The sequence below is a fragment of the Diprion similis genome, chromosome 10 (genome assembly GCF_021155765.1).
Source record: "Diprion similis isolate iyDipSimi1 chromosome 10, iyDipSimi1.1, whole genome shotgun sequence".
NCBI lineage: Eukaryota > Metazoa > Arthropoda > Insecta > Hymenoptera > Diprionidae > Diprion > Diprion similis.
Window position 1 is genome coordinate 6,014,941 of NC_060114.1, and position 22,553 is coordinate 6,037,493.

The 22,553-nt window shown below is 38.6% G+C and overlaps 3 protein-coding genes across 4 annotated transcripts in view; 1 reads left to right on the plus strand and 2 right to left on the minus strand.

The window, feature by feature from the left end:
* LOC124411029 (zinc finger protein ZFPM1) overlaps positions 1 to 1,949 on the minus strand; it is a 115,116-nt gene extending 113,167 nt beyond the window's left edge. For both annotated transcript variants that reach the window (XM_046889862.1, XM_046889860.1), the window contains exon 1: positions 1,814 to 1,949. In XM_046889862.1, coding sequence (XP_046745818.1) covers positions 1,814 to 1,853 — 40 coding nt within the window. In that variant the 5' untranslated portion in view covers positions 1,854 to 1,949. The remainder of the gene's footprint in view (positions 1 to 1,813) is intronic.
* Positions 1,950 to 8,261: 6,312 nt separating this feature from the next.
* Positions 8,262 to 11,630, plus strand: LOC124411101 (Krueppel-like factor 13). Its single transcript, XM_046889983.1, has 3 exons — positions 8,262 to 8,726; positions 8,876 to 9,154; positions 10,321 to 11,630. The coding sequence occupies exons 1-3, from the start codon at positions 8,667 to 8,669 to the stop codon at positions 11,164 to 11,166; spliced, it is 1,185 nt and encodes a 394-aa protein (XP_046745939.1). The 5' UTR covers positions 8,262 to 8,666; the 3' UTR covers positions 11,167 to 11,630.
* Positions 11,631 to 15,817: 4,187 nt separating this feature from the next.
* On the minus strand, positions 15,818 to 20,989 carry LOC124411013 (trifunctional enzyme subunit alpha, mitochondrial). The gene is made up of 11 exons (XM_046889821.1): positions 20,646 to 20,989; positions 19,626 to 19,735; positions 19,023 to 19,295; positions 18,671 to 18,921; positions 18,209 to 18,592; positions 17,935 to 18,105; positions 17,574 to 17,796; positions 17,270 to 17,479; positions 16,971 to 17,166; positions 16,662 to 16,864; positions 15,818 to 16,351 (listed from the first exon to the last, which is right to left on the minus strand). Exons 1-11 carry the CDS (start codon positions 20,719 to 20,721, stop codon positions 16,148 to 16,150), a joined length of 2,301 nt encoding a protein of 766 aa, XP_046745777.1. The 5' UTR covers positions 20,722 to 20,989; the 3' UTR covers positions 15,818 to 16,147.
* Between the last annotated feature and the right edge of the window lie 1,564 nt (positions 20,990 to 22,553).

Below are 22,553 nucleotides of genomic sequence, written 5' to 3' on the forward strand. Positions count from 1 at the left end.
TCGTACGCAACTACAGCAATTAGGTCATGTGGGTATTACAGTTGTCCTCACCGAGAGTAGTACACGGTCAAGAATTATTATTGACACGGTGAACAGCCAACGCGTTTCGAAACATTAATTTGATGCTTGTACCGCTTGATCATTGACACCACTATTAAAATTTGTTCACGAAATTAGAGAACCAGTTTACAGACTCGCTAATTATCTCCTGTATAATTATACAGGAAATATATATACATATATTATGTGAGTAGAACAAATTCGGTCATGCTGAGTATATTTTTTTTTACTTTCTTTTTTTTTTAGCTTCTATTATTATCAATTTTTGCGAAAGGAAAAGATTATTCTAGACTCCAGATCAATAATCAAGTTTCAGGCTCACTTGACTCGGTGTGTTTTACGTAGATAATAATTAGTTATCGAACGGAATGTTTTTTTTTTTTTTTTTTTTTCTTCACCAGATAAAATTTATACTAGACTATTCGGGATTTTTATAGAACAACGTCAGCGGATTCTGCTGAGCAAAATATTGACTGGCGATTTTATTTGGTTTGTTTTACGGTGTCAAATTTACATTGGATTAATTTTCAAATAACCTTTACCCGTCACATCGATTACAATGTACGTGGAAACTTCAGTTTTGTGGAAAGAAAACGAGATCGAAATGTACTTGCAAGTGTATGATTGACTTAATTTGTCACCTTCTTTCAATAGCTTTGCTCCGTTTTTATAGCATGCAATATAGGCTGGATTGAGTTTTATAATTTAGACTAAATTAAGACAATTTTAATTAAGACATTAGAAAATGCTGACACGTTGGTGATAGAGCTTAAAAATAACAGTTTGAACAAAAATCTTAGAATCGTGTTGAAATGAAGACATTTTTATTAATTAGAGCAGGTAACTAGAGAATTTAGGAAATTTTCATCATTTTTAAAGGGTTGAAACTTACATTTTATCGCAATTTATATTTCATGAAAATTGATGGTGCTATTGAAATTGACGAACGTAACGATACGTCTATTTGTAATCAATGTCAGCGTAATGGAACAAGACGAAACAAAATAAAACAAAACAAAACGAAACCCAACCTGACTGTCTCCGGCGGCATGGCATGCAAGAATTGGGGTAGCCCGGCATCGCAGGGTGGATGGTGGAGGTTCGGTAGGGGGGGGGGGGGGGGGGGGGGCTGTGAAGAGGAGCGATAATAGGGCAGGAATTCCAGGGGGACACGTGCTCGCTGCTTTGGCGTAACGCACCGCGATTCAACTCGACACGCGCCAATGCGCGCGGCGTTTGAATTCAAATTTTTAAATTCATCGTTCGAAGCGCGCGCGTGAACGGTCAAATTTAAAAGTCGATTGATTATATTACCGAAGAATAATGCGTCTGGGCGAGAAATTGATTCAAATGTTGTTGCGGGTGATGTATAAGGTTAATAAACGAAGGTAGAGAAAGACAGAGTCACGCAAACGGTTTTATTTGTTCTTGTTAAATACGTGCTGAGTACGAGAAGCATCTTGAGAAGCAGAAACTGTCAAGAAAGTGATTGAGAACACGCCACAGTAATCGATCTCCTTGCAAACTAACCTGCGTGAGATGTTTTTTTTTTTTTTTAATGAAAGGAAACCAAGAAGAGAAAAGGTGAACGAAAATCGAAACAGAAAGAGGAGAAAACTATAGGAATGATAGCATTATCGCACGCGAGGAAACACAACAAACGAATAAACACAAGTAAAGACGGAGAAAGAAGGAGAGTAAGAGGAAAAGAAACAATACGTATATATAAAAGCTTGAACAAGCGGACACTCACGCTTTATTGGCTTTGGGTTGCTCTGCTTGCGGCGTGACATCCTCTTCGTTCTGCCATCACCAAATAAGCGGCAACATCATCATGATTTTTGCTTGTTTTCTTAACAACAGTTGCAGTTTGACGTTAATGTGGGTGTATAATATTATAGTATAATATAGTACTTTGTACGTTTTAAACTATGCAACTGAGAACAACAATGACCTTCGTTACTATTGTTTTTATTGTTGCTTTTTTATTGTTATTATTTTATTATGTTTAGTTATTTTTGGAAAAATTACTATTATTACCATCGAATGAATCGAATAACTGTAACAACAGTGAAAAGTTAAAATCACAAGAACAAAACTTTCGTACAATAAATGTTCGAACAATAAAAAAGACAAAAATAATGAATGACAAAACGAACGAATTAACGAAACAAACGATCACGTTTTACACAAGCATTTGCATAGCACGACACCGGGGACGAAGATGACATTAACAGAAGGATAAAGACTGATTAAAAAAAAAAAACAATGATAAAAAATAATTACAAAACACAGAACAAAAACAATAAAAAAAAAAAAAAATCGAACCACCGCAATTGGTAACTGGTATAACACAAGAAAAAAAAAACAAAGTCAACTAATTCGTATTTGAATATTGCAACACGCACACTGCTGCTCAATTTTAGCTGGGAAGATTCGTTTTTAAATTTATACACAATACAGAATGTGTATTAAATAAGCGTCAATTCGTGATTGGTTGTAACAAAAAAAAAGCAAAAAGTTGGAAAAAAGATCGATTAGAACAAAAACTACACGACGAAGACACGCCTCTCTTTATACAGTTTGACGAGTCTATAATGTAAATTGTTTTCGTTATTCTTTTATTCTTATTACTTCGCTTGGTTTTCTTCTTGTTTTCGATTTTTTGATTTTACAAACGATGAATAGGAAAAGAGACAGACGGACAAACACACGTGGAAGTAAATCTCGGAAGAGACGGCAAGGCGCGTATTGATACTACATACGATACTACCGCCCCCCCATGCGGACACGCGGCGCCGTTGACGTTTCCTCGGCCGCTGTCAGCGGGTAACTAAACAAACTTGAAGCCAAACAAAACTCCCCCACCAATTCTGTCTCTGTGTAACACCGCGCGCCGCGCGTTTACTATGAACGCGCCGCTAACGCCGGACGACTTTGTCGGACGCCGACGACCAGCGCCGGAAAACCTCGCGCGGCGCGGTGATCGAGATTGTAACGAACCTGCATCTTTACCGACCGTTGGTAACGCGCTTCGGAAGGCCGTTTCGCCGTTCCTGACCGAGGGCAGCTGGGGAATTTCGGTATTACCAGCTGCTGGTAAGACAACAAATGATTTTTATTGAAAATAACGTACCGTTTGAATACTGACTGTAATGCTAGACTTCAATTGACTACTTGTTTGTACACGATAAGGAGGGTGGTTGGCCAAAAACGATATTCCTGTTGATTTTGTTGTAAGAAATTCGTACATGGAGCATTTATCAAATTATTGTATTCGCAAACTACGAAAATTTCTTTGAATCATTAACGAAAGCTTGGATATCGACGCTTCACTTCGAATCGCTTCGAAATTGTCGAAAATCTAGTAGACTCGTTTGCTTTATTCTACGATGGCTCATTTTATTGAGGAAATTATTTTTTACAACGTTACTGAAACGGATTTTCTTTCTTCCGTAGTCAGTTTAATGTTGCCATTTGTTGATCATAATAGATATCCGTGTAGTGTTGTAAAATTAAATATTCAACGATGGCCGCCTTATATCAAAAAAGTGTTTAAGTGAATTTGTAGAAAACAGTCTACTAAGTGAAACTAGCCACCGTAGAGTGAAATCGATCAAATTTACTAGATTTCAAACACTTTTCGAACAATTTGAAATGAAGAATGGTATGTAAGTCTTTGGTTGCAATTTTGGTATTTTTTAAACTTAAATTTTCTAAGAAATCTTCATAGCTTATACAAATATAATGTATCGATAAATTATACCAAATGTACGACTATCTTCTAAAGTAATTAATAAAAACTAATGATTTTTGGCTAATCAACCTTCTTAAGTTGCTCTTGGGCTGCAGATTGAGCTAAGAATGGCGATTCCAAGGAACCAAATCTCTAAAACCAATTTTGATCATTGAATAATTTTCATATCTGGAAACAAATGTTTTACTCAATTTATGCAGGCTGAGTAACTTTTTTTGGATGGTCAGGAATCTTAAGAAACATTTTTTTTTGATACCTCACTCTAGCATAGAATTTGAAAGTTTATTGATATGTCTGCTTACTTATATATTTTCTCAATTCGACTCCTGATAGAAAAAAAAAATTATGTCTGATGTATCTCTAAAAGCGATAAACAATATGTGACTTATACTAGCTGTGATTTTGCGTTCCGTTGGGAATAAGTGAAAAATTCAAATATTTTAATTTTGAGGCCTTTGAATAATATAGAATTCTAAATATTGTTTGAATAACGAAAAAATTCTTGCAACAAATAAGGCAAACAAAGTGAGAAGAAAAAAACAAACGAGTTCGATCAGATGTAGGAAGTGCACGCGTCTGAATAGGGCGTGGACATCAAGTGCAAATAAACTTTGTATATAGCTACGCGTATAATATGTAGAAAATATTTTGCAAGTGTACGAGTTTTAGGTCAAAAGAAGATTCTGAAATTCTGCATAAGAACTTAAAATCAAACACTGAAATCCATTCAAAATTTTATAGAAAGTCATTAGAGCTTCAATGTAACGAATTTATTATTGAACAACGTAGAGGTTAGAATAACAGTTTTGTCTTTTTTAAGAAACTTCACATTCGTACAACTGAGGACAAGTGATATTACAAACAATTGAATTTGAAGAATTGATTAGATCAACAAAAACTGTAATTGTTCAAATAAACACAACAAACTTGCAAATTCACAAATAACTGAAGAATAATTTTGATTACTTGTGCAATAAGCTTCGATCAATCGGAAATAAATTTGAAAAATGTTGAATTCGGTATCTCACGGTAATTCGAAACTCAGAGGAATAAGAACAAAAGAAAAAATGCGTCCTACAAGATTACCTGAAGCTTTGTAAATTCGATCAAACTGAAATTAAGCAGAAGCTGTGCTTGGCTGACATCTGCTGTCGGTAAAACAGAGCGCATTTAACCTTTTGCATTTTTTTAAACGTGGAGCGAATCGGTCGGTAATAAAATCAGTGAGATAAACAAGTGCGAAACGGATGTTGGCACCTGGCGGCAAGTGCCGCGTGGATCCGAGTACAAACTGAGCGGAGCTACGAGGCAATAACAAGAACAGCTGATTTCTGTCACCTCATTTCAGGCGCATATAGGCATGGAGTGGAGTGTCAGACACAGTTGTACGCGCGTAAACGCAAACGAAATCGAGCGTCTCTCATGCCACTCGAAACGGCAGTCATGATGAATAATTCTATTCATGTGAAAAAAAAGTAGAGGACGACTTTCTCGACGTCATCGCGTCGTCGTCTCTGGTCACTGAGCAATTATTGCGTTAACAATGTGATCGTTACAATATCAATGCTCAATTTCATGGTACAATATGTCTCGAGACGGATTCTCGGAATTGAACGACGTTCCTATTATAGATGGAATATTAATACACGGTTGCTTATTTCTATACTCGCGAATTGCGACATCATGAATCTCTCACGTCCTCTTGCTTCCAGCAGCTGATATCGCTCTTTCACGACTCTATATGTAACGCTACATATACTTGATCGTATCAACTCAACCTTATCAATGGTATTGCCGGAGAGCGGTATTTTATTTGTTTGCTTTTTGCCAACGAGATTTTCTAACGTCAGCTAGTCCACATATATGCACGCATGGAAAACAACCTTCAGTATTTTTTACCCGTGTCTAACCACTACTTCTTTCTATCATTTTCTTTCTCGTTCATTTTATTAATCTGACCTTCGTCAAATCTGCTCGTTTATTGATATCTTTTCGATTTCAAAAATTGTGGTCTCAAATTGGAATACATTTTTTAAAACATCTGACCTAAGCGACTTTGAGACGTCTTAATCTGCCCGATGTAAAAGACATCTGCAATTTGAAAATCTAATATAAATAGAGCCTCTTTGTGGGTTCTCAGTTTTGAATCTAAGCACTTATAAGACTTTTGAAATACACGCAAGGCGTCTGATAGACATCTATGAACTATGAATTTTTGCTTCTTCTAACATAACCGGCGTGATTAGCAAATTAAGGTAAGAAATTAAAGGTCGAAGAGGAAAATGGATATGTTAATCGATTTGGGCATAATCGCTTGTTTCGCATGACGAGCTTGAACCTGTATAGTTCGTGACCTGGAACGACGCATACTTCTAATTGAAAACGAAATAACTTGAAAAATCTAATTCTACGAAATAAAGAAGAGAATAGTTAGAAGAACCCGCTTAACTAGACTGGATCGTTCGTTATACTCTGGCCTCGAGCCGTCAAATCGAAGGTTCCGCACAGCGTTTACGTTTAAGCTGAATTTATAATTCTAATGATATTGTTTTGTATTTTTATTTTTGTTTTTTAGCATTTCCGAAGAATGTGTTCTAATAAAATATATCATTCTTTCAAGGAAAATGGAAATAAAAAAAGATCACCATCATCATCATCATCATCATCATCACTGGAAAAGAAGAAAACAAAGAGAAATACAAGTGAAATGAACTGCGTATAAAATGCGATTATCTCAGCACGTATACTGTATGCACAAAAGGCATCTGACGCTGCCAACAACGCACACACGTCGAATCCAACAAAATGTAATTGAAATCTTAAATAAATGTTAGAGTATTTGACTTTCTTTACATGTAGAAACTCTCAGAGCAGGTTGTTGACTGAAAATGATGAAACATTTCTGTGAAATTCGAGTTATTAGTGGCGGGTGAATCGGTTTTGGAGCATTTTGAGTGAATTAATTTCAAATATACATAAACATTTCGGATTTCTACGGAAAATGGAGTTGATATTCAAATTAAGAAGAGGCCAAGAAATCTGAAAGAAACGTTTCTGGGTATCAGCAGTTTTTAATTCTATAAGTAAACACCCAAATTATCTTAATGGTTAAATCCAAGGGGTGCATTGAAGGAGCTGTAACATTCCGAAAACAATTAAAAAGTTTTCAAATCTGTTTTCACGGATAAACGCAATGAAATCATTCCGTATGTGTTATTTTTAGCCGATATTCAAGAGATTAAAAACTGAGAATTATTTATAAATATTGTCAGTCCAGCTCATTATGGCAAGAAATCGTTCTTTGACTCGAAAATAATCTTCAAGACGTATTTTGACTGGCACAGAAGTCTCGAGAAGTAATCTTGCTGTATAGGTATTGCGGCTTAGATAAGACACAGAAAATGTGTGCTTTCAGACTTCAACATTACGTCTTAAGATCTAAAACGTCGTCTAAGAGTCATGTTAAATTTTCCGATTGTTATCTGAAAAGTCTTTTTCAGAAAAAGTTGGGCATAAAGATGACTCAAAAGCGTATTAATAATATTACACTTCTCACAGACATTTCTTTTGCTTTTCACACCCGCAACTGAATTCTAGAAACTGCTAAGACAAGAAAAACTTTGAGCGAATCGAAACCGCACGACGTAAAATTATCCAAACCTTGATACCCAAGGAATTGCTATGGGTGTATGAAAATTGTATATTAGGAACCCGACGCTTCTGTTAGGTCTGTTTTTCTGGGTTTTCCCACAACCTTCAAATTCCAATACGTCTTCATTCCGGAAAGTTTCGAGTCGAAAAACGTGAATGAATCTGTTAACCAACAGGCGCAGAGTTATATGCATAAACCTGGCTAATCAAAGAATTGCTATATTAAACATTTTTCACGTGTCTTTCGTGTTTTCAAACCATCAGAATTCCAGTACGTCTGAATTCTGGAAAATTCGGCCACTTCGAACACGAGCGAACCAAAACGATAGACGTCGAATCGTATATAAACTCTATTCCCTAAAAAATAGTTTATAAAAGTGCATTATAACTGCACGCGTAATGCATGCGTGATCGTAACGAAAAACGGCCGTTGAGGTTCCTCGAGGTACCCCGAGGTGTCGGAGGCTGGTCAATGGGCTCGACTTTAAGTGCATCTCTGTTCGATCCGAAGGTGGGGTCACGACTCTCGTCGGTACGTTCGCGGCGGCGTGACGCTCAGGGTGCGCCATGACGTATCGACCGTACGCCACGCGGGGTGACGTCACGATCACGGCCTCAGTCAGGCCGCGAACACGTGAACATCACGCCGGTGATCACGCGGTGACCAACTGGGAGCCGAGCGCTGATTGGTCGGTGAGGACGAGCCCCTCGTCGGGATTGGTCGATCGACCGCACGCTGCATGATCGGGCGCACACACCCGACAACAACACGTCCTGGGCTGCTGGTGCTGGCTGGCTGGCTGGCTGGCTGATGCCCGACGACGTGAGAAAGTCTCATTACACATCGGGACGTTCGGTAGCGAGGCGGGATTTGCATTTTCCGCTCCTTGCTGCACTTCGTCTTTTATATATTTTTTTTAAATAAATAATACGAGAAAAACTCTCTGTATTTGATATTTGGTCGTTATTTCTGTTCATCGAATGTCAATTAAACAAACAACGTACTTAAGAGATAAAGGAAGACCAAACCGAAAGGACCAAAAAACTTTTGAATTGAATTCAACCCACGCATGTACTACATGTACACGAGTTACACTGTACGTTGCATTGATTGTTGTTCAAACGACAATTTTTAAAAAAAAAACAATAAACAAAAAAGAAATACCGGAAAGGAGTGAGGCGAAATATATAAAGTAACATGGAAATTGTAGAGACTCCTCTTTCGCCCCCAGCGTCACCAAGGCTCAGGCCAACACACGTAAGTTTTACTTGATCCTAAAATGTGAAAAAGCTTATTTCAGTTGGAAAACCGCGTGTAGTAATATCACGAAATTAAATTACGCGCCTTTCGTTGTATTATGAAAATTTTCTAATCTTTGTTTTGTTTCCTTTCTTCTTTTCCAACAGGTAGAACCAATGCAATTGTCCTTCAGCGTAGCTGCGCTTCTCGGTGATAAACTATCCGAAAAAGGATGTTGCAACAGCGGTAACAACTCCATGAGCATCAACAAAAACAACAACAACAAAAACAACAACAACAATGGAAACGGCATTATAAAAGTAAACTTGAACTACAGGACGGCTTCGACGCATCCTGACCTACCGCCAACACCGCAACCATCCGATGGTGAGGATGATGAACCACCGAACAAACGACGATGTGTCGAGAGATGCGAGCTTGCCAAGGTGATTATCTTATCTGATTTAGCATTTATTATATACGTATTTATCTACATATATGCAGCGTGCTATAGTCTACGTGTCGATTCAAACCGCATTCTACTGCGACTTATTATCCCGATACTTTTCTGTAATGCGGATTTCGATATTCAGTCCATGAACAATACCGTGCAAATCGAGGTCGATTCAATCCAGCCCACCGGAGGACGCAACAGCTGTCCAAACACGTTTGCGTGTATGCAGATGAAGATGCACAAAGAAATTCGGTACATGTAATAAATGGAAAAAAAAAAAAAACTCATGGCACGACCGCACGAAAACAAAGGTTTTTCCAAAATAAAACTTAGCACTGAAACCTGACTTACGCGCCGAAAATACCCGCTCGAGTAATATATAATCGATTCTAAACAATGGGATTTTTTCTTGATTGGATCTCTTATAGTCGTTGCTCAAAATATTGAAACGGCTTATAACCGTAAATATACAAATTCGCACAGCGAATCATGAGTAACTTCACATTTGAATCTATTAAACTGAACATACCCTTCAGACGTATTCACGATTGATTATTATTGAGGCGATCCAAGTTTGATGAATGTGATAGTACTATTGGAAAAAAAAATAGGGCATCTTGTCAGCACGACCTTCGCACAATCCTGAAACACGATTTCGTATAAGATCGTTATCAAGTTTGGTAATAGTCATTGATATCGGAACGTTAAATCTTTTAAAGCATTCTTGTATGATTTCTAGAACACCTTTAAGATTTTTATAACGAATGACGTCTTTCAGATAAAGCTAGCTTCAAAACTGGCATATCTTATTTTGATACGAAATTCAATTGACCAAGTATACAAAATTCGAGAAGATTCTTCCACTAACATTACACTTTGCTTTACATAAAATCAAAGATGCCTGAAACCCGGAGGCATACACATATATCGATTTCAATACGTCTTCTTATTGACACAATTTCCAGGAGCTTTATGCCCTAATTGTGGGCGCGAAAAATGGTTACACAACACACTGACAATGAGTATAATAATTCGACCAAAGTGCACAACTGTAACTATATTTAGCCGAGTCGATATAAGTCCCCGATACGTTATACATACAAGACTGCAATAGCTAACTCATCTCTAATCAAACCGTCACTGATGAATTGGTTACAGTTACTGTTGGGAGGAGAAACGCCGCCACCGAGTCCGGAGCCGCCTCGAGCCTCGGTGATAATGCGAGCGAATCGTGATGGAACATGCAGCCCGGCGACTCTGTCGGATCTAATCTGCAGACCCGGAAGTTCAACCGAAGCGCGGGAAGAGCGTCCAGCCGCAGCAGCGCCGCCGCGTCGGCCATCGCCAGACCCGCAGACGGAGAATGTGCTGAAGAGCTTAAAATTCAAAATGGGAACCCGAAAAGAGGAGATATTTGTGAACAGCAAGAACACGGACCGAGACACCAACGTGGCTCAACCAAAGCTCCAACTCTTGGCGCCAAAACCTGCTCCCGTCACAATGGTTACCGGAATCGTCGGCTCTCCTTTGGTCCTTCCGCAAGCTCCGCTCTTCCTGGTCACAACTTCGGCTGCCGCACCGTCGGCGGCGCCACCGTCAACGACTCCGTCAGTATCCGCATCGGCCGCCCGACGTCGCGTTTGGGAGTGCGAACACCCGGGTTGCGGCAAAAACTATTTCAAGTCGTCTCACTTGAAGGCCCACACCCGGACGCACACCGGCGAACGGCCCTTTCCCTGCCCTCACGAGGATTGCGGGAGGCGGTTTTCCAGGAGCGACGAACTCTCCAGACACAAGCGGACGCATACGGGCGAGAAGAAGTTCGTTTGTCCTGTATGCCAGCGCCGTTTCATGCGTAGCGACCATCTCGCGAAGCATGTCAAACGGCATTCTCGAGACAGAGTTCAACCCCAGCCGCAGCCTCTGAGGCTCAGTCTGCTGCCCGTTATTGCGCCCCGAGTTCAAAATCAGCAGAATCCACTGCCTCCTAGATTGGCAGCGTGATCAATGCTCGCTTGATCATGATTCAACGTGTGACTGTGATTTTCACATATTGTATATAACACGATATTTTTCAGAGATATAAGAAGGAGAGAATGTGACTGCTTGTCTGTGTGTGATAACGAGAATGTTTGGAAGAATGAAAAAGTGAGAGTATTTATTTTTCATTAATATCGTTCCCCGTATGTATGATTTTCTTTACAATGTGTATAACTGACTCTGTGAAAATGTAACAGCCGTTTTGTTACATCGTAGAATAATCGTTTTTTTTTCTATTTCGTACACCGGGTACTCGGGGCGCCTTATATTGTAAAGTATGTACATAATTATTATAGATTGTATCATACGTATTGTGTGTCCACGATACAAAAAAGGAAAGAACCACACATTGTACATTACGAGCTTACCGAATTAAGCTTCTGTCAACACAAGACTTATTACGGATAATGAATAAAACAAAAAACAAAGAAAAATTTGTACATGAAACCTATAATATATTATACAAATATATACATATATATCTACGTGCAATAAGACTAATTAAATAAGACTTGCATACTTTGGTAAATCATTATTATTATTATCATCATCATATAGATATATATAGTATATATATATATATGTCTATATGATATATCAAATAAATACGCAAAGATGTTTACTCGATTTTGCTTGCTTATTTATTTATTTACGAATCTCGTCACCTTGCCGCTCCTCAATCTGATCATCTTTTACTAAACTAGATGAAAACATCGCCTCTATGTGCATTGTGTCTGTATACGAATACCGCGAAGTGGGGCATCATTTTATCGGTCAAGATAAAAATTGCTAAAATTAGGATACTATCCGTTGAGTTGTTATTGAAACGTGGTATTGGAACTCATTCTACGCCCACTTCTCCGCTAACCTCACCTATGTCTAATAAGCCGAGGTCTCTGACACTTGTCCCGAAAAAATTCCATCGAAAACACTCGTCTGACCGCGAATTCGAGGCTGACATTTTACCCGTGGACAAAATCTGACTATGACGATTATATTCTCGGACTGATGTTACAGCGGGCAACTCGATTGAAGGAGATTGTACACGAGATGGTTTTGTATCCAAGAAACCTATACTGTATATTTCCAGACAATGTATCCGTTTGAATTAGCTAAACACGACTCTTTTCAGATGTTTTGGAATAATAGCTATTTATGTGGTATGCCCGTAAACCGCCTGTTTTTTTGGCAAGGATAAAGATTTCAGGACGAGCTGTAGGCAAGCCGAAAGCGAGTCCTGAAATTATCCGAGCCAAAAAACGGTTTACGGGCATGCCACGTACAATATTTTTTACGATATGGGCGTTGAAAAGCAAAACGAAGAGTGAGGTTATGTCGCGATCTTTTCGACGAAGCTACTTTATTCGGCAGTTTGGGATGCGCACTTCGAACTGCGCATCAAAACTGCGGAATAAAGACTTTATTCCGCAACTTTGTTCACTGCCGTATAAAGCGTCACTTTACGGAACGAAAACTGCCACAAAAAGCGGACTTTTCAATGCCCATGCCGTAAAAAGTATTAAATGCGTTATAGATGTCCTCTAAAAAAGTTCTTGATACGCGTGTTTCTGAGACGTCTTTGTTGCGTCGGAATTCATTTCACCGTCTTTTGTCTCTTGTCTTATTTGAGAATGCTTGTCAAAAGTTCAAAATTGATTAACTTTAGTAGATTTATATGTATTTTCGCTATCCTTTCGACAACATTTTCTTTTAACTCTAGTTCGAAAGCCGAATGACAGAAAGGAAAAATTACGTCTTTAAGACACGTTGAAAGCATTGAGGTTGAGATTGCGTCGAATTAAGGTATCAGCCAAAATGGCCAAAGGATATTAGAAACATACAATTTGTCTTGGCGATTCTATTAGATCTGGAAGAAGTTCGAATCAACAGAATGTGAAAAGACCATTAGTTTCCGAAGCTGGTAAAGCAAAAACCATAACGCGTGGGCACTATTTCCTTTCGAGATCATTATCATCATCGTCATCATCGTTGTCGTCGGACATGTGTGTATTACAATAATTATGCGAACATAAACCCGGTCGATCAGCATTTCGCTCGTCTCGTGAAACCGTGCGGCATCTTGCATCAGCCGTAGAGAAGGCCCAACCTCTTTTTTGCAGTAAATTATTACTGCGAATGAGATGTCTGTGACAGGATGGCAATGAATTGAATTGGAAAATTAATTCATCGAGTTGATTTCTGTTTCCGATATTCATAGATTGCTTTATAAATAGTTTCATACATACCACAGATTCTGCTCGCAAGTGCGTACAATTACAACGGCGTGTAGGTGGATAAAAAATGTGTATGGAAAAATTTAAGTGTGAATAAATAGATGTATGAATATATTTACTGCATGGAGCAATGTGGCTACAAGGTACAACGTTTCTTGGTAATGACCAAGAGTCGTCGGAAATTACCACCATGATTAGACTTTCGGAGGCAAAAACTGTATTTATTTCAGTCAAATCATTTCCTCGTTTCAGATTAAGTCGCCCCGGTAGGTGTGTAGATGTACTTATATGTATACATAGTATATGAGTACATTTATCCTTATCACGGCTCTTAAGCGTTCGCTATATTTAGGACGATATTGACCTATGAATCTCTAATTCATTAAAATCTATTATCCGGTAAAGAAATATTAATTGCCGATGAAAAAGACTACCGAAAAATGCAAGTTGAATTTTCAGGATGGTCTGACAGATTATGCTTCGCAAATTAAAACGGAAAATTGCAATCAGTTTAATTGTAACAATGGATCGAGTAAGTTCGTGAATATAAGCAAACTCAAAAGTAATGATGTACATCAAGATTCACAACAGCGAAGCCCCGGCAGAGAGACTCAAATCTCATCTGAATTGAATGAAGCGTAATTAAATCTCGCCAATATATATGATTGCTAATCACTTGTGATTTTATTGCGTTCATACTTTTAGTATATAATTAATCAATTCGTCGACGATCGCAAATCTGCACACATTTCATGATGAGAGTAAATTACAGTCGGCGGTTTATTTTTTCAGATTATCTTTTATACGAGCAACAAAAGTTGTGCGGAAAACTAACAGATATAATTATAAATTCACCTGTAAATCACGGGCTACGAACAACGCCTGAAGCATGCTATAAAATTCATTACCGTATGACGAGTTGCAGACCACACGGCGCAACTATAATTGCATATACAAGTATCACGAGATACTAACAGCGCCTAGCGGATGCTATGAAGTTCGTTGGCGTGAAACCAGTTGCAGGCTAGAATGCCAACTAACCGCACTGTAAGCTGCATATCGCATGGCGCACATAGAGGTTTATAAATATATGTACAAAACTTCATTTCTTTTAAATTCTAACTCACAAAACAAAACATAGTTCACTACGCAATATGATTTGAGTTCTGTAAATCAACCAACCGATAGTTTGAAATCACACACACACACATGAGCTTACAAAGCTGGACTGCGCGGCTATGCATCGAGCTGAAGTCGTAATTAGAAAGAGAGAGAACAACAGCTGAAGCCGGCCTTCTCTGTTGCATGATAGGAAAAGTGGGGAGCAATTGCTAGGCGGAAAAAGCCAATCAGGAAAGCGGGGAGGTATACTTTCAATAGTGGTGTTTCCTCATCAAGTCACCGATTAGAGTGTGAGGTCCGGCTCCAGCTGTTGCTCTCTCTTTTTAATTACGGCTTCAACTTGATGCACAGACCGCGAGAAAGACCTGCTGAAAACTATGGCCGCTCTCCTTTTACTGTAATTTTTTAACACAACTTGATACTAAGTGATTTCATTGGACAGATCTAACGGAACAGACCAATGAAAATAGCCTATAACTCAAATTTTTATATTTGGGGTGGTTACAGTAACTTCCTATTTTCTCTGAAAACAAAGAACCTGAAAGTTAATCATGCAGTTAGTATGAACGAGCTGGAAAAACATAAATTTTTGCAATACTTTTAATCACCATGAAATGGAGAGAAGAGTCTGTCGGTCGAATAGTTGGAAAATCTGAAACTCACAGGACCTGGCAGCCTAATGAAAAAGTATTAAATGGAAGACAAAAAAATCTCAACGAATACAAAATTTAATATATTTTTTTTTTAAACTAAATGAATTCGGAAGACATGATTGTTCGTTTAGAAAAAGTATAGGTTTCTCCGTTAAACATTTCGAATCGAATTATTTCCGGTAGAACCGGAAGTTCAAATTAAACGGGATATGGCAATTTTTCATGCCCATCATAGTAAAATCCTGTTTTAAATTTTTTCATCAAGCCGTTTAAAGAGATCTTCAAAGGAGTTTGTCGGATAGACCGACAGACCGACTTTGCTTTAAAAACCTGTTTTCCGGATTCTTAGAGGTTTGAAAACGTAAAGATTCGTTGAAATTAGAAAAAGTGATTTTTTACCCAAACTAATACTATTATCCTATCCCTCTTATATCAATAAAGATAATGACAAGTAATATAATTTTACCTCTCATAAACAACAGCGACTTTTCCATGCAAAATTATACCTGTACGTACCTTATATCTTAAAGTATATCTGTAACAAACAAGTCGTTCAGGATTCGAGGACTTGTGATGGTTTTTGGCGAAATTCAGCGAGGTAAATTCATACAAACATTTTATATTAATAATAATTTATAAACTGTTTCAATTACCATTAATCATCAAAAAATATATCATGTATATACTAGCTGTATGCTGCGGATAATTCTCTCCCGCTCTTTGTATCGCAGGTACAACGTGTGATTGTAGGGATTGCCGTATCGCAAATCCTCAGAACTGCAGCCTGCGTATTTCGTAGATTAGAACCTATTTGAGAACTGTATACCAGTAAATCTGAGCTGTTTGTTTACTGTTTATAAACGGATCTTGAATCGATCGATCGAGGAAAAAATATTTTGTCTTTTGCTCTTTTTCTTCGTCATCTTCTATAATTGTTTACGTCTGGTGAAATTTTTTCGAAGAATCGGCCGCCATGTCACGCAACGTCTGCGCCGGTGTAAATGCGACGCCGTAATCGTTCTGGAATTCGGTCATTTTTGCGACTAGCTTGTTCGCCCCGTAATAATCAACCCAGCGGAAGGGACCGCCGGTAAATGGCGGAAAACCGAGGCCGAAAACTGCGCCGATGTCGCCCTCCAACTGATCGTGAAATAAGAATAAGTGAAAATCATTTCAACGGACGGAGACAAATTCGTCACTTCACTCTGAATTACACTTTCCATTCTGTTTTCATCCATACCTTGCAGACCCGATTTCCTGCCCCATAAATTCCCCACAGCACAAGCCAAAATAAAACCAGTCAATCTCACACAGTTTTATCTTTCCAGATACACACAGTTAGGGTCAATTCACCTCTCATTTAGTCAAGATGAAAACACATTTTGTACCCACCAAAGCAATGATTCACATCCTGTCATTTTCTTCAAATAATTTAGAATTCACTACTTACCGGATTCGCCAGTATATTTTCCTCCAGACAAAGAACAGCCTCGTTTACAAAGCGGGACACCATTCTGAGTTGACGATCCTCATCGGCGATGCTGCCTTTTGGTTCTAGCGAATACTTTTTCAGTATATCCAACGCTCCGACGTTCACATCCTTGTTTTTGGAGCCTTTTTCGTACACGAATATACCTTTGCCGGATTTTCGGCCTGTGAACGAGAGATTGAGAAGTTGAGTATAAAAGCGAACGATTGTGGCAAATTTATGAAAATTTAAAAATCCGAAATATATTTTTATACAGCTGATTTTGCTTACCAAGGAATCCTGCCTTTACCATGTCGCCCATAATGTTTACATTTCCACCATCGAATCTTTCACCGAGAGCTTTTCGGAGGTCTACGCTGATGTGAGATCCAACATCGATTCCAACCTCATCAGCTAGCGTCGCTCCTCCAACTGGAAATCCGAATGTCTTAGTCAGCTTGTCGAGTTCGACAGGATCGACGCCTTCCTGGATAACAAAACAAGATGCGTGATTACAAATTCAATAAACTTAAATAAAGGATGATGCACAGACTTTAGAAAATGAAACCGAAAATAAGTGATCAACTCACCTGGAGCAATCTGATAGCCTCAGAAAGCATGGCGCTGAGTATTCTGGTTGTGTAAAATCCAGGGCCATCTCCAACAGTGATGACAACTTTTCCCTGTTTCAGGCCAAGATCCACAGCAGTCTTTATCGTCTCTTGGGAAGTTCCTTTGTGAGTGATGATTTCTAGTAACTGCATCTTGTCGACTGGAGAGAAGTAGTGCATACCTATGAGCTGGAAAAATTGAGATCATTAGCGATTTTCAAGCAGCGTGCTGGCAAAATATTTTTCGCCAATTGTATTTGGTCTGCCATTTATTCCACCGCACCTTGTCTGGTCTTCCACTTCCAGCTGCGACCTTTCCAATCGGAATAGCTGACGTATTTGTTGCTACAATGCAATGCTCTGGGGTGTTAGCCTCTATTTCTTTGATCACTTTGTGTTTGATCGCTAGATCCTCAAATACGGCTTCGATTACGACGTCAGCCTTCTTGAATTTATCATAGTCCAACGTCGCATTCAGTTTCGATAGATAAATGTCTTTGACGATACTGAAAATCGAGAATAACACTCAGAAAGAAGAAAGAAAAGCCACGGTAAGTTGTTACTCGGTATCGATGTGTATAAATTTGATTTGATTGATAAAATGAAAGGAGAAATCGGTAAAAGTATAATATTAAATCGTATACCTTGAGTATCGTTTCCTCTTAACGGCGGTCTCAAATCCAGCCTGAATCTGGCCCAGGCCTCTGTACAAACCAACATTATTCGTGTCCTTCAAAATAACGTTGTATCCCTTATCGATAGTGACTTGGACGATACCGGCCCCCATCAAACCGGCTCCAACTACTGCAACGGTCCTGAATATGTGACGAAAACGATCAATTGTAGCGAAAAATCGATCTGAAATGAGAGATTCATGCTCGTCGATGTAATTTTGAATGAAACAGTAATAAGACTAACTTGACTGCGCTTTTGGGTGTGCCAAATCTATTCTTCTTGCAGGCGGTCTGTCCGAAGAAAAGACTGACAAGGCCTCTCGATTCTGGAGTTACACCGAGTTGTCCAAAGGCTCGAGCTTCTGCCTCGTAGCCAGCTGCAGGGCCTTTGTCAAGTCCAGTACGTACGACATCGAGGATTTTTAGAGGCGCTGGGTAAAGGCCTCCGGACAATTTCATGACCTGGCCTCTCGCCTTTTTGAATATTTGATCTTTCACGAAATCGTATGTGAACAATTTATTCATGGCCTTTTGAACAAGGGACTTCGGACTGCGGTTTATTTTCAACTGTCCATTCGCTATGTCTCTCGCCGCCTGTATCGCCGTTTCCTGAAGGTATCTCGCCGTGCTGTTGAAGATAGCGAAATGTGAAAAACTATCGGGAATTTTCCCCTTGTAAAGAAATTTGAGAATAAACAAGATTTACTTTTCTTCTGGCGTAGCGACTCCTGGACCAAGAGGATCGACTAATAGATCAACAATTCCAAGTTTCTTTGCCTTGTCAGCCTTGACTGTTTTTCCAGTGAGTTGAAGATCGAGGGCATCAGGCAGAGAGATCAGTCTTGGTAGTCTTTGGGTGCCACCACCACCAGGTAAAAGGCCCAGCATAACTTCAGGCAGTCCCAAACCAGTCTTTTTGTCTTTCACAGCAATACGGTAATGACAAGCTAGAGCAACCTGGAAAAATAAATATTTCAGTTGGATGATATATATGCGTTATTTTCAATAACCAGCAATTTTCTACTAAATATTTGACTTTATATTAATTATTGCCATACCTCCAAGCCACCGCCTAGGCAAGAACCTTGAATAGCGGCAACAACTGGCTTCCTGCTTGATTCGATCAGAGCTAGAATTCTCTGGCCATCTTTGGAGACGTTGTAGATGCTTTGCTCGTCCTTCAAATTTTGTAGCATCGTTATGTCAGCCCCGGCAATGAAACATCCTGGCTTCCCAGATATTAGAACTGCAGAATTCACCGATGCGTTTGACTCTATCTCTTTCAGCAGCAATTCAACCTCTTCCATTATCTCTTTGTTCAAGGAATTCACCTGTGCAACAAATTAGAGTGAGTAATCTCTCTGAAAGGCAATGACTTACGAATAATAATTGCTGCTGAGTGGAGTAAAGTTGAAATTTTTATTCTATTTCTTCTATTTTGCAAAGTGAAACATATTTCAGACACTTTTCACCTTGAATGAAAATGTTCAAGATGAAATTGAAGACTTTGAACTGATGCTTCTGATTGCAAAACAGAATGTTATTTCTATTTAATTTTTTTTCATGTCTGAAAGTGGTAATGATGATGTTATTTCAACGCACAGACAAAAAGCTTGAAGAAACTATGTGAAATTAATTGAATTTCAGAGTAAAAATTCTACCTTGACGCCAGGAGAGTCGATCGTGACGACGGCAACACCTTGAACAACTTTGCATTTTGTGTGTTTTCCTCCTACAGCTGCCGAGAAACACCTCAGGGGCTGGGAGAATGCTGGAAATGAAATGAGAGTAAAAAAAATTGAAATTGGACTTTGCTGTACAATATATGGAAAAAGAAATAATAAAACTTAATGTCATTCGTTATTATAAATTGTATAATCCATGTATCAAGACAGATTTCTCTATATTTTACTGACACAAAATCAGACGCGGATTAACTTCATATCTGCCAATTAAGAATGTATCAGATGTACACTCTGAACAAAAAAGTGCCGAAAACATAAAGAGAAGTGATATACAATAACAAAGGCTCATAAAGTTTTTATTTGAGTCAATTCAATCGAATCCAAAAAATGTATACTCACGAAATTCAAGTCAATAATTTCAGATACATTAGTTTTGGTTCATAATAGTTTCATTAATATGCATGTCAATGTATTATAATAAAAAAATTCGTTTTCGTTGATTTGTAAAGTAACTATTACAGAAAAAGAAAAATAGTTACCAATTATGTAATTTCACGAAAGTTATTATAATTCAATGGTTTTTTATTTAAATTTGGGGTTTTTAATATTGTTTCATATGTAACGAATAACTGGGACAGTCCTGAATGAGCAATAAGCATTTGAGCGAAAAAAAAAAAAAAAGAAGACTTCTAGGAATTTTCAACTTTGATCAACATCAGTTTCACTTTACGAACCCCGAGTTGATCATGTCCAATATCTGATTAATATTTTGATCGGACTGTACGCTTACAGACACAACCTTAAATCAACTTGCAATCATTAAGGCCGAGAGCTTGATCAAAGGTTAATTCGACAAGAATGAACCCGATTACACGATTCGCAAGATCTTAAAACCGATGGCTAATTGAGAATATCGAGCGAGGATCTACTTGTTGACGTATTTATTGTTGAAAGTAACAAAATGAGGAGGAAAAACAGCGAATAAACGATACTCACCTGTGCGATGAACAAGGCTGGTAGGTCTTCTGCCTGAGAGCCGGGTGAGCGCACCGAATAATCTGCAACTCGCCATGTTTGCGATTCAGCTGTTTCGATTGTCAGGCTTGGAGTCGATGGATTCGGGTAGCGAACCGAGCTAAGGGCGCGAACCGGTGTTAAAAAAAAGAACGACGATGAGAATAAACGAATAAAAGAACGGCGCTGCTCCGGATCTAGCGAGTCTAGCGACTAGCGACTAGCCATGCCCTATTTACACATCGGCTTATGGTCTAAGGCCGTGACTGATCACGACGCCCCGCCCGTCGGAACTTTAACCCCACACGTGGTGCTCGATGGATGAAATGGACTCGAGCGTCGACTAGCCTCCCTTTAACCGCGGTTTGGTACGCCTGTTGATCGCTGTTACAAGCTGCAACTGAAATTTCATCTCCAGCATTTTCTTTTCAATACTCGAGTGTAATCACACCGTGGAGCATATACTACTGGAGGCAGGCAGCTACTCATCCGCGAAAAATGCAGCCGAGTTTTAAGAGAGATATACATATACATATGTATGTATATATATTAGAGCTACTCCGTCTCTCTCATGCTGAATTTGATTGGCTCAGAGGAAATGCATCGGCCGATAAGATGTACAGCGAGAAAAATAGATCGTAACCAACATATACCTTTCTCTCTCACTCCTCCGCTACACTTTCTATACGCGCAAAGCTACCTTCGGTAGCATTAAATGTTCTGAGAATCACACTATTCACAAGTGAGAATTCTCTAGAACCGCCTAACTATTCAAAATATCCCTAGTTGGAATATAATAACAAGAATTATTAATTCGAATGTAAAACCATGTTACAAGATACTTGCACTAACCGAAACTATAATATTGTTATTTTAGTACTTTAAGTAACTAACACCGTTATATCAAATCGTTATATAAGACTTAACAATGCCATTTGTGAACACCACTTAGTGAACACGCAGTTTAAGCCGCATTATAGGCAACCCATGCTACACTATACAGCTTCGAAATAGATAAGACTGTAATACAATATATTATATATGTAATCGATAAAATATAGAGCTAAACCCATTGCTGCAATAATCTATAAAACCGGTAACACCGAACCTCCGAATTCACCGATCCGTGAATAAAAATTATCTAGCAGCTCACCGGATAATTCTGTGGGGCGAAGCAATTGAATATCAATCCTAAAGCTATAATGACGAGTTTATCACTATAATAACATTAAACCCTCAAGGGCAATAGCATCCATACTAATTGTGAAAATGAAGTGTAACAATATGCAGAACATCAATTCTTTACAAAGCCAGTAAGATTTCTAAGAAGTGACATAAATTACGTACGTGCAATATAATGCAAATATTAATTATGATAGGGACGACCTTGGGTCCTATTCAGTTGACCAAATACGTTAACTAAATTCACAAAATATTATAGGTTAGTGAAAACAAAATGAGTCACATTCCAGAAATTTATCTCGGAACAACTTAACGAATAAATATCATCTTACCCATAGATGTAGGGATGCAGTTGAAGAAACAGTCAATCAGGTGTCTAATTATTTTCACGATAGTTTGTTGAGGCAGCGCCACCAACGAGTATGACAGTAGCGCCATCTATGTACGTCAGCCACTCCGGGGGTTTTGTGCGGCTCAGTTCTCGCTGGTCCGCGCCAGCGTGAAGACGTAGTTGTACGATTTCGTTACTTAAAGTAAATAAACTTTAGTAAGGAATTTCTAAAAACCTTCCAATGGTTTTTTTTATTTGAAATTTGAAAAAATTAAAGCAAAAAAAAAAGAATAATTTCATAAATTTGGTTAATTAAGGAATGTAAAACTCCCTCAATGGCACCTCTTAGCTATTTGTCACCTGCAACTCGGGACGAT

Excerpts from the sequence above, each read along its gene's own strand:
- LOC124411101 (XM_046889983.1), top strand. The coding sequence starts at position 8,667 with ATGGAAATTGTAGAGACTCCTCTTTCGCCCCCAGCGTCACCAAGGCTC. Across the intron at positions 8,727-8,875 it reads CAAGGCTCAGGCCAACACAC|GTAGAACCAATGCAATTGTC; the intron begins GTAAGTTTTACT and ends CTTTTCCAACAG. Across the intron at positions 9,155-10,320 it reads AGAGATGCGAGCTTGCCAAG|TTACTGTTGGGAGGAGAAAC; the intron begins GTGATTATCTTA and ends AATTGGTTACAG.
- LOC124411013 (XM_046889821.1), bottom strand. The coding sequence starts at position 20,721 with ATGGCGAGTTGCAGATTATTCGGTGCGCTCACCCGGCTCTCAGGCAGA. Across the intron at positions 19,736-20,645 it reads CAGCCTTGTTCATCGCACAG|CATTCTCCCAGCCCCTGAGG; the intron begins GTGAGTATCGTT and ends TTTCATTTCCAG. Across the intron at positions 18,922-19,022 it reads GCCTAGGCGGTGGCTTGGAG|GTTGCTCTAGCTTGTCATTA; the intron begins GTATGGCAATAA and ends TTATTTTTCCAG.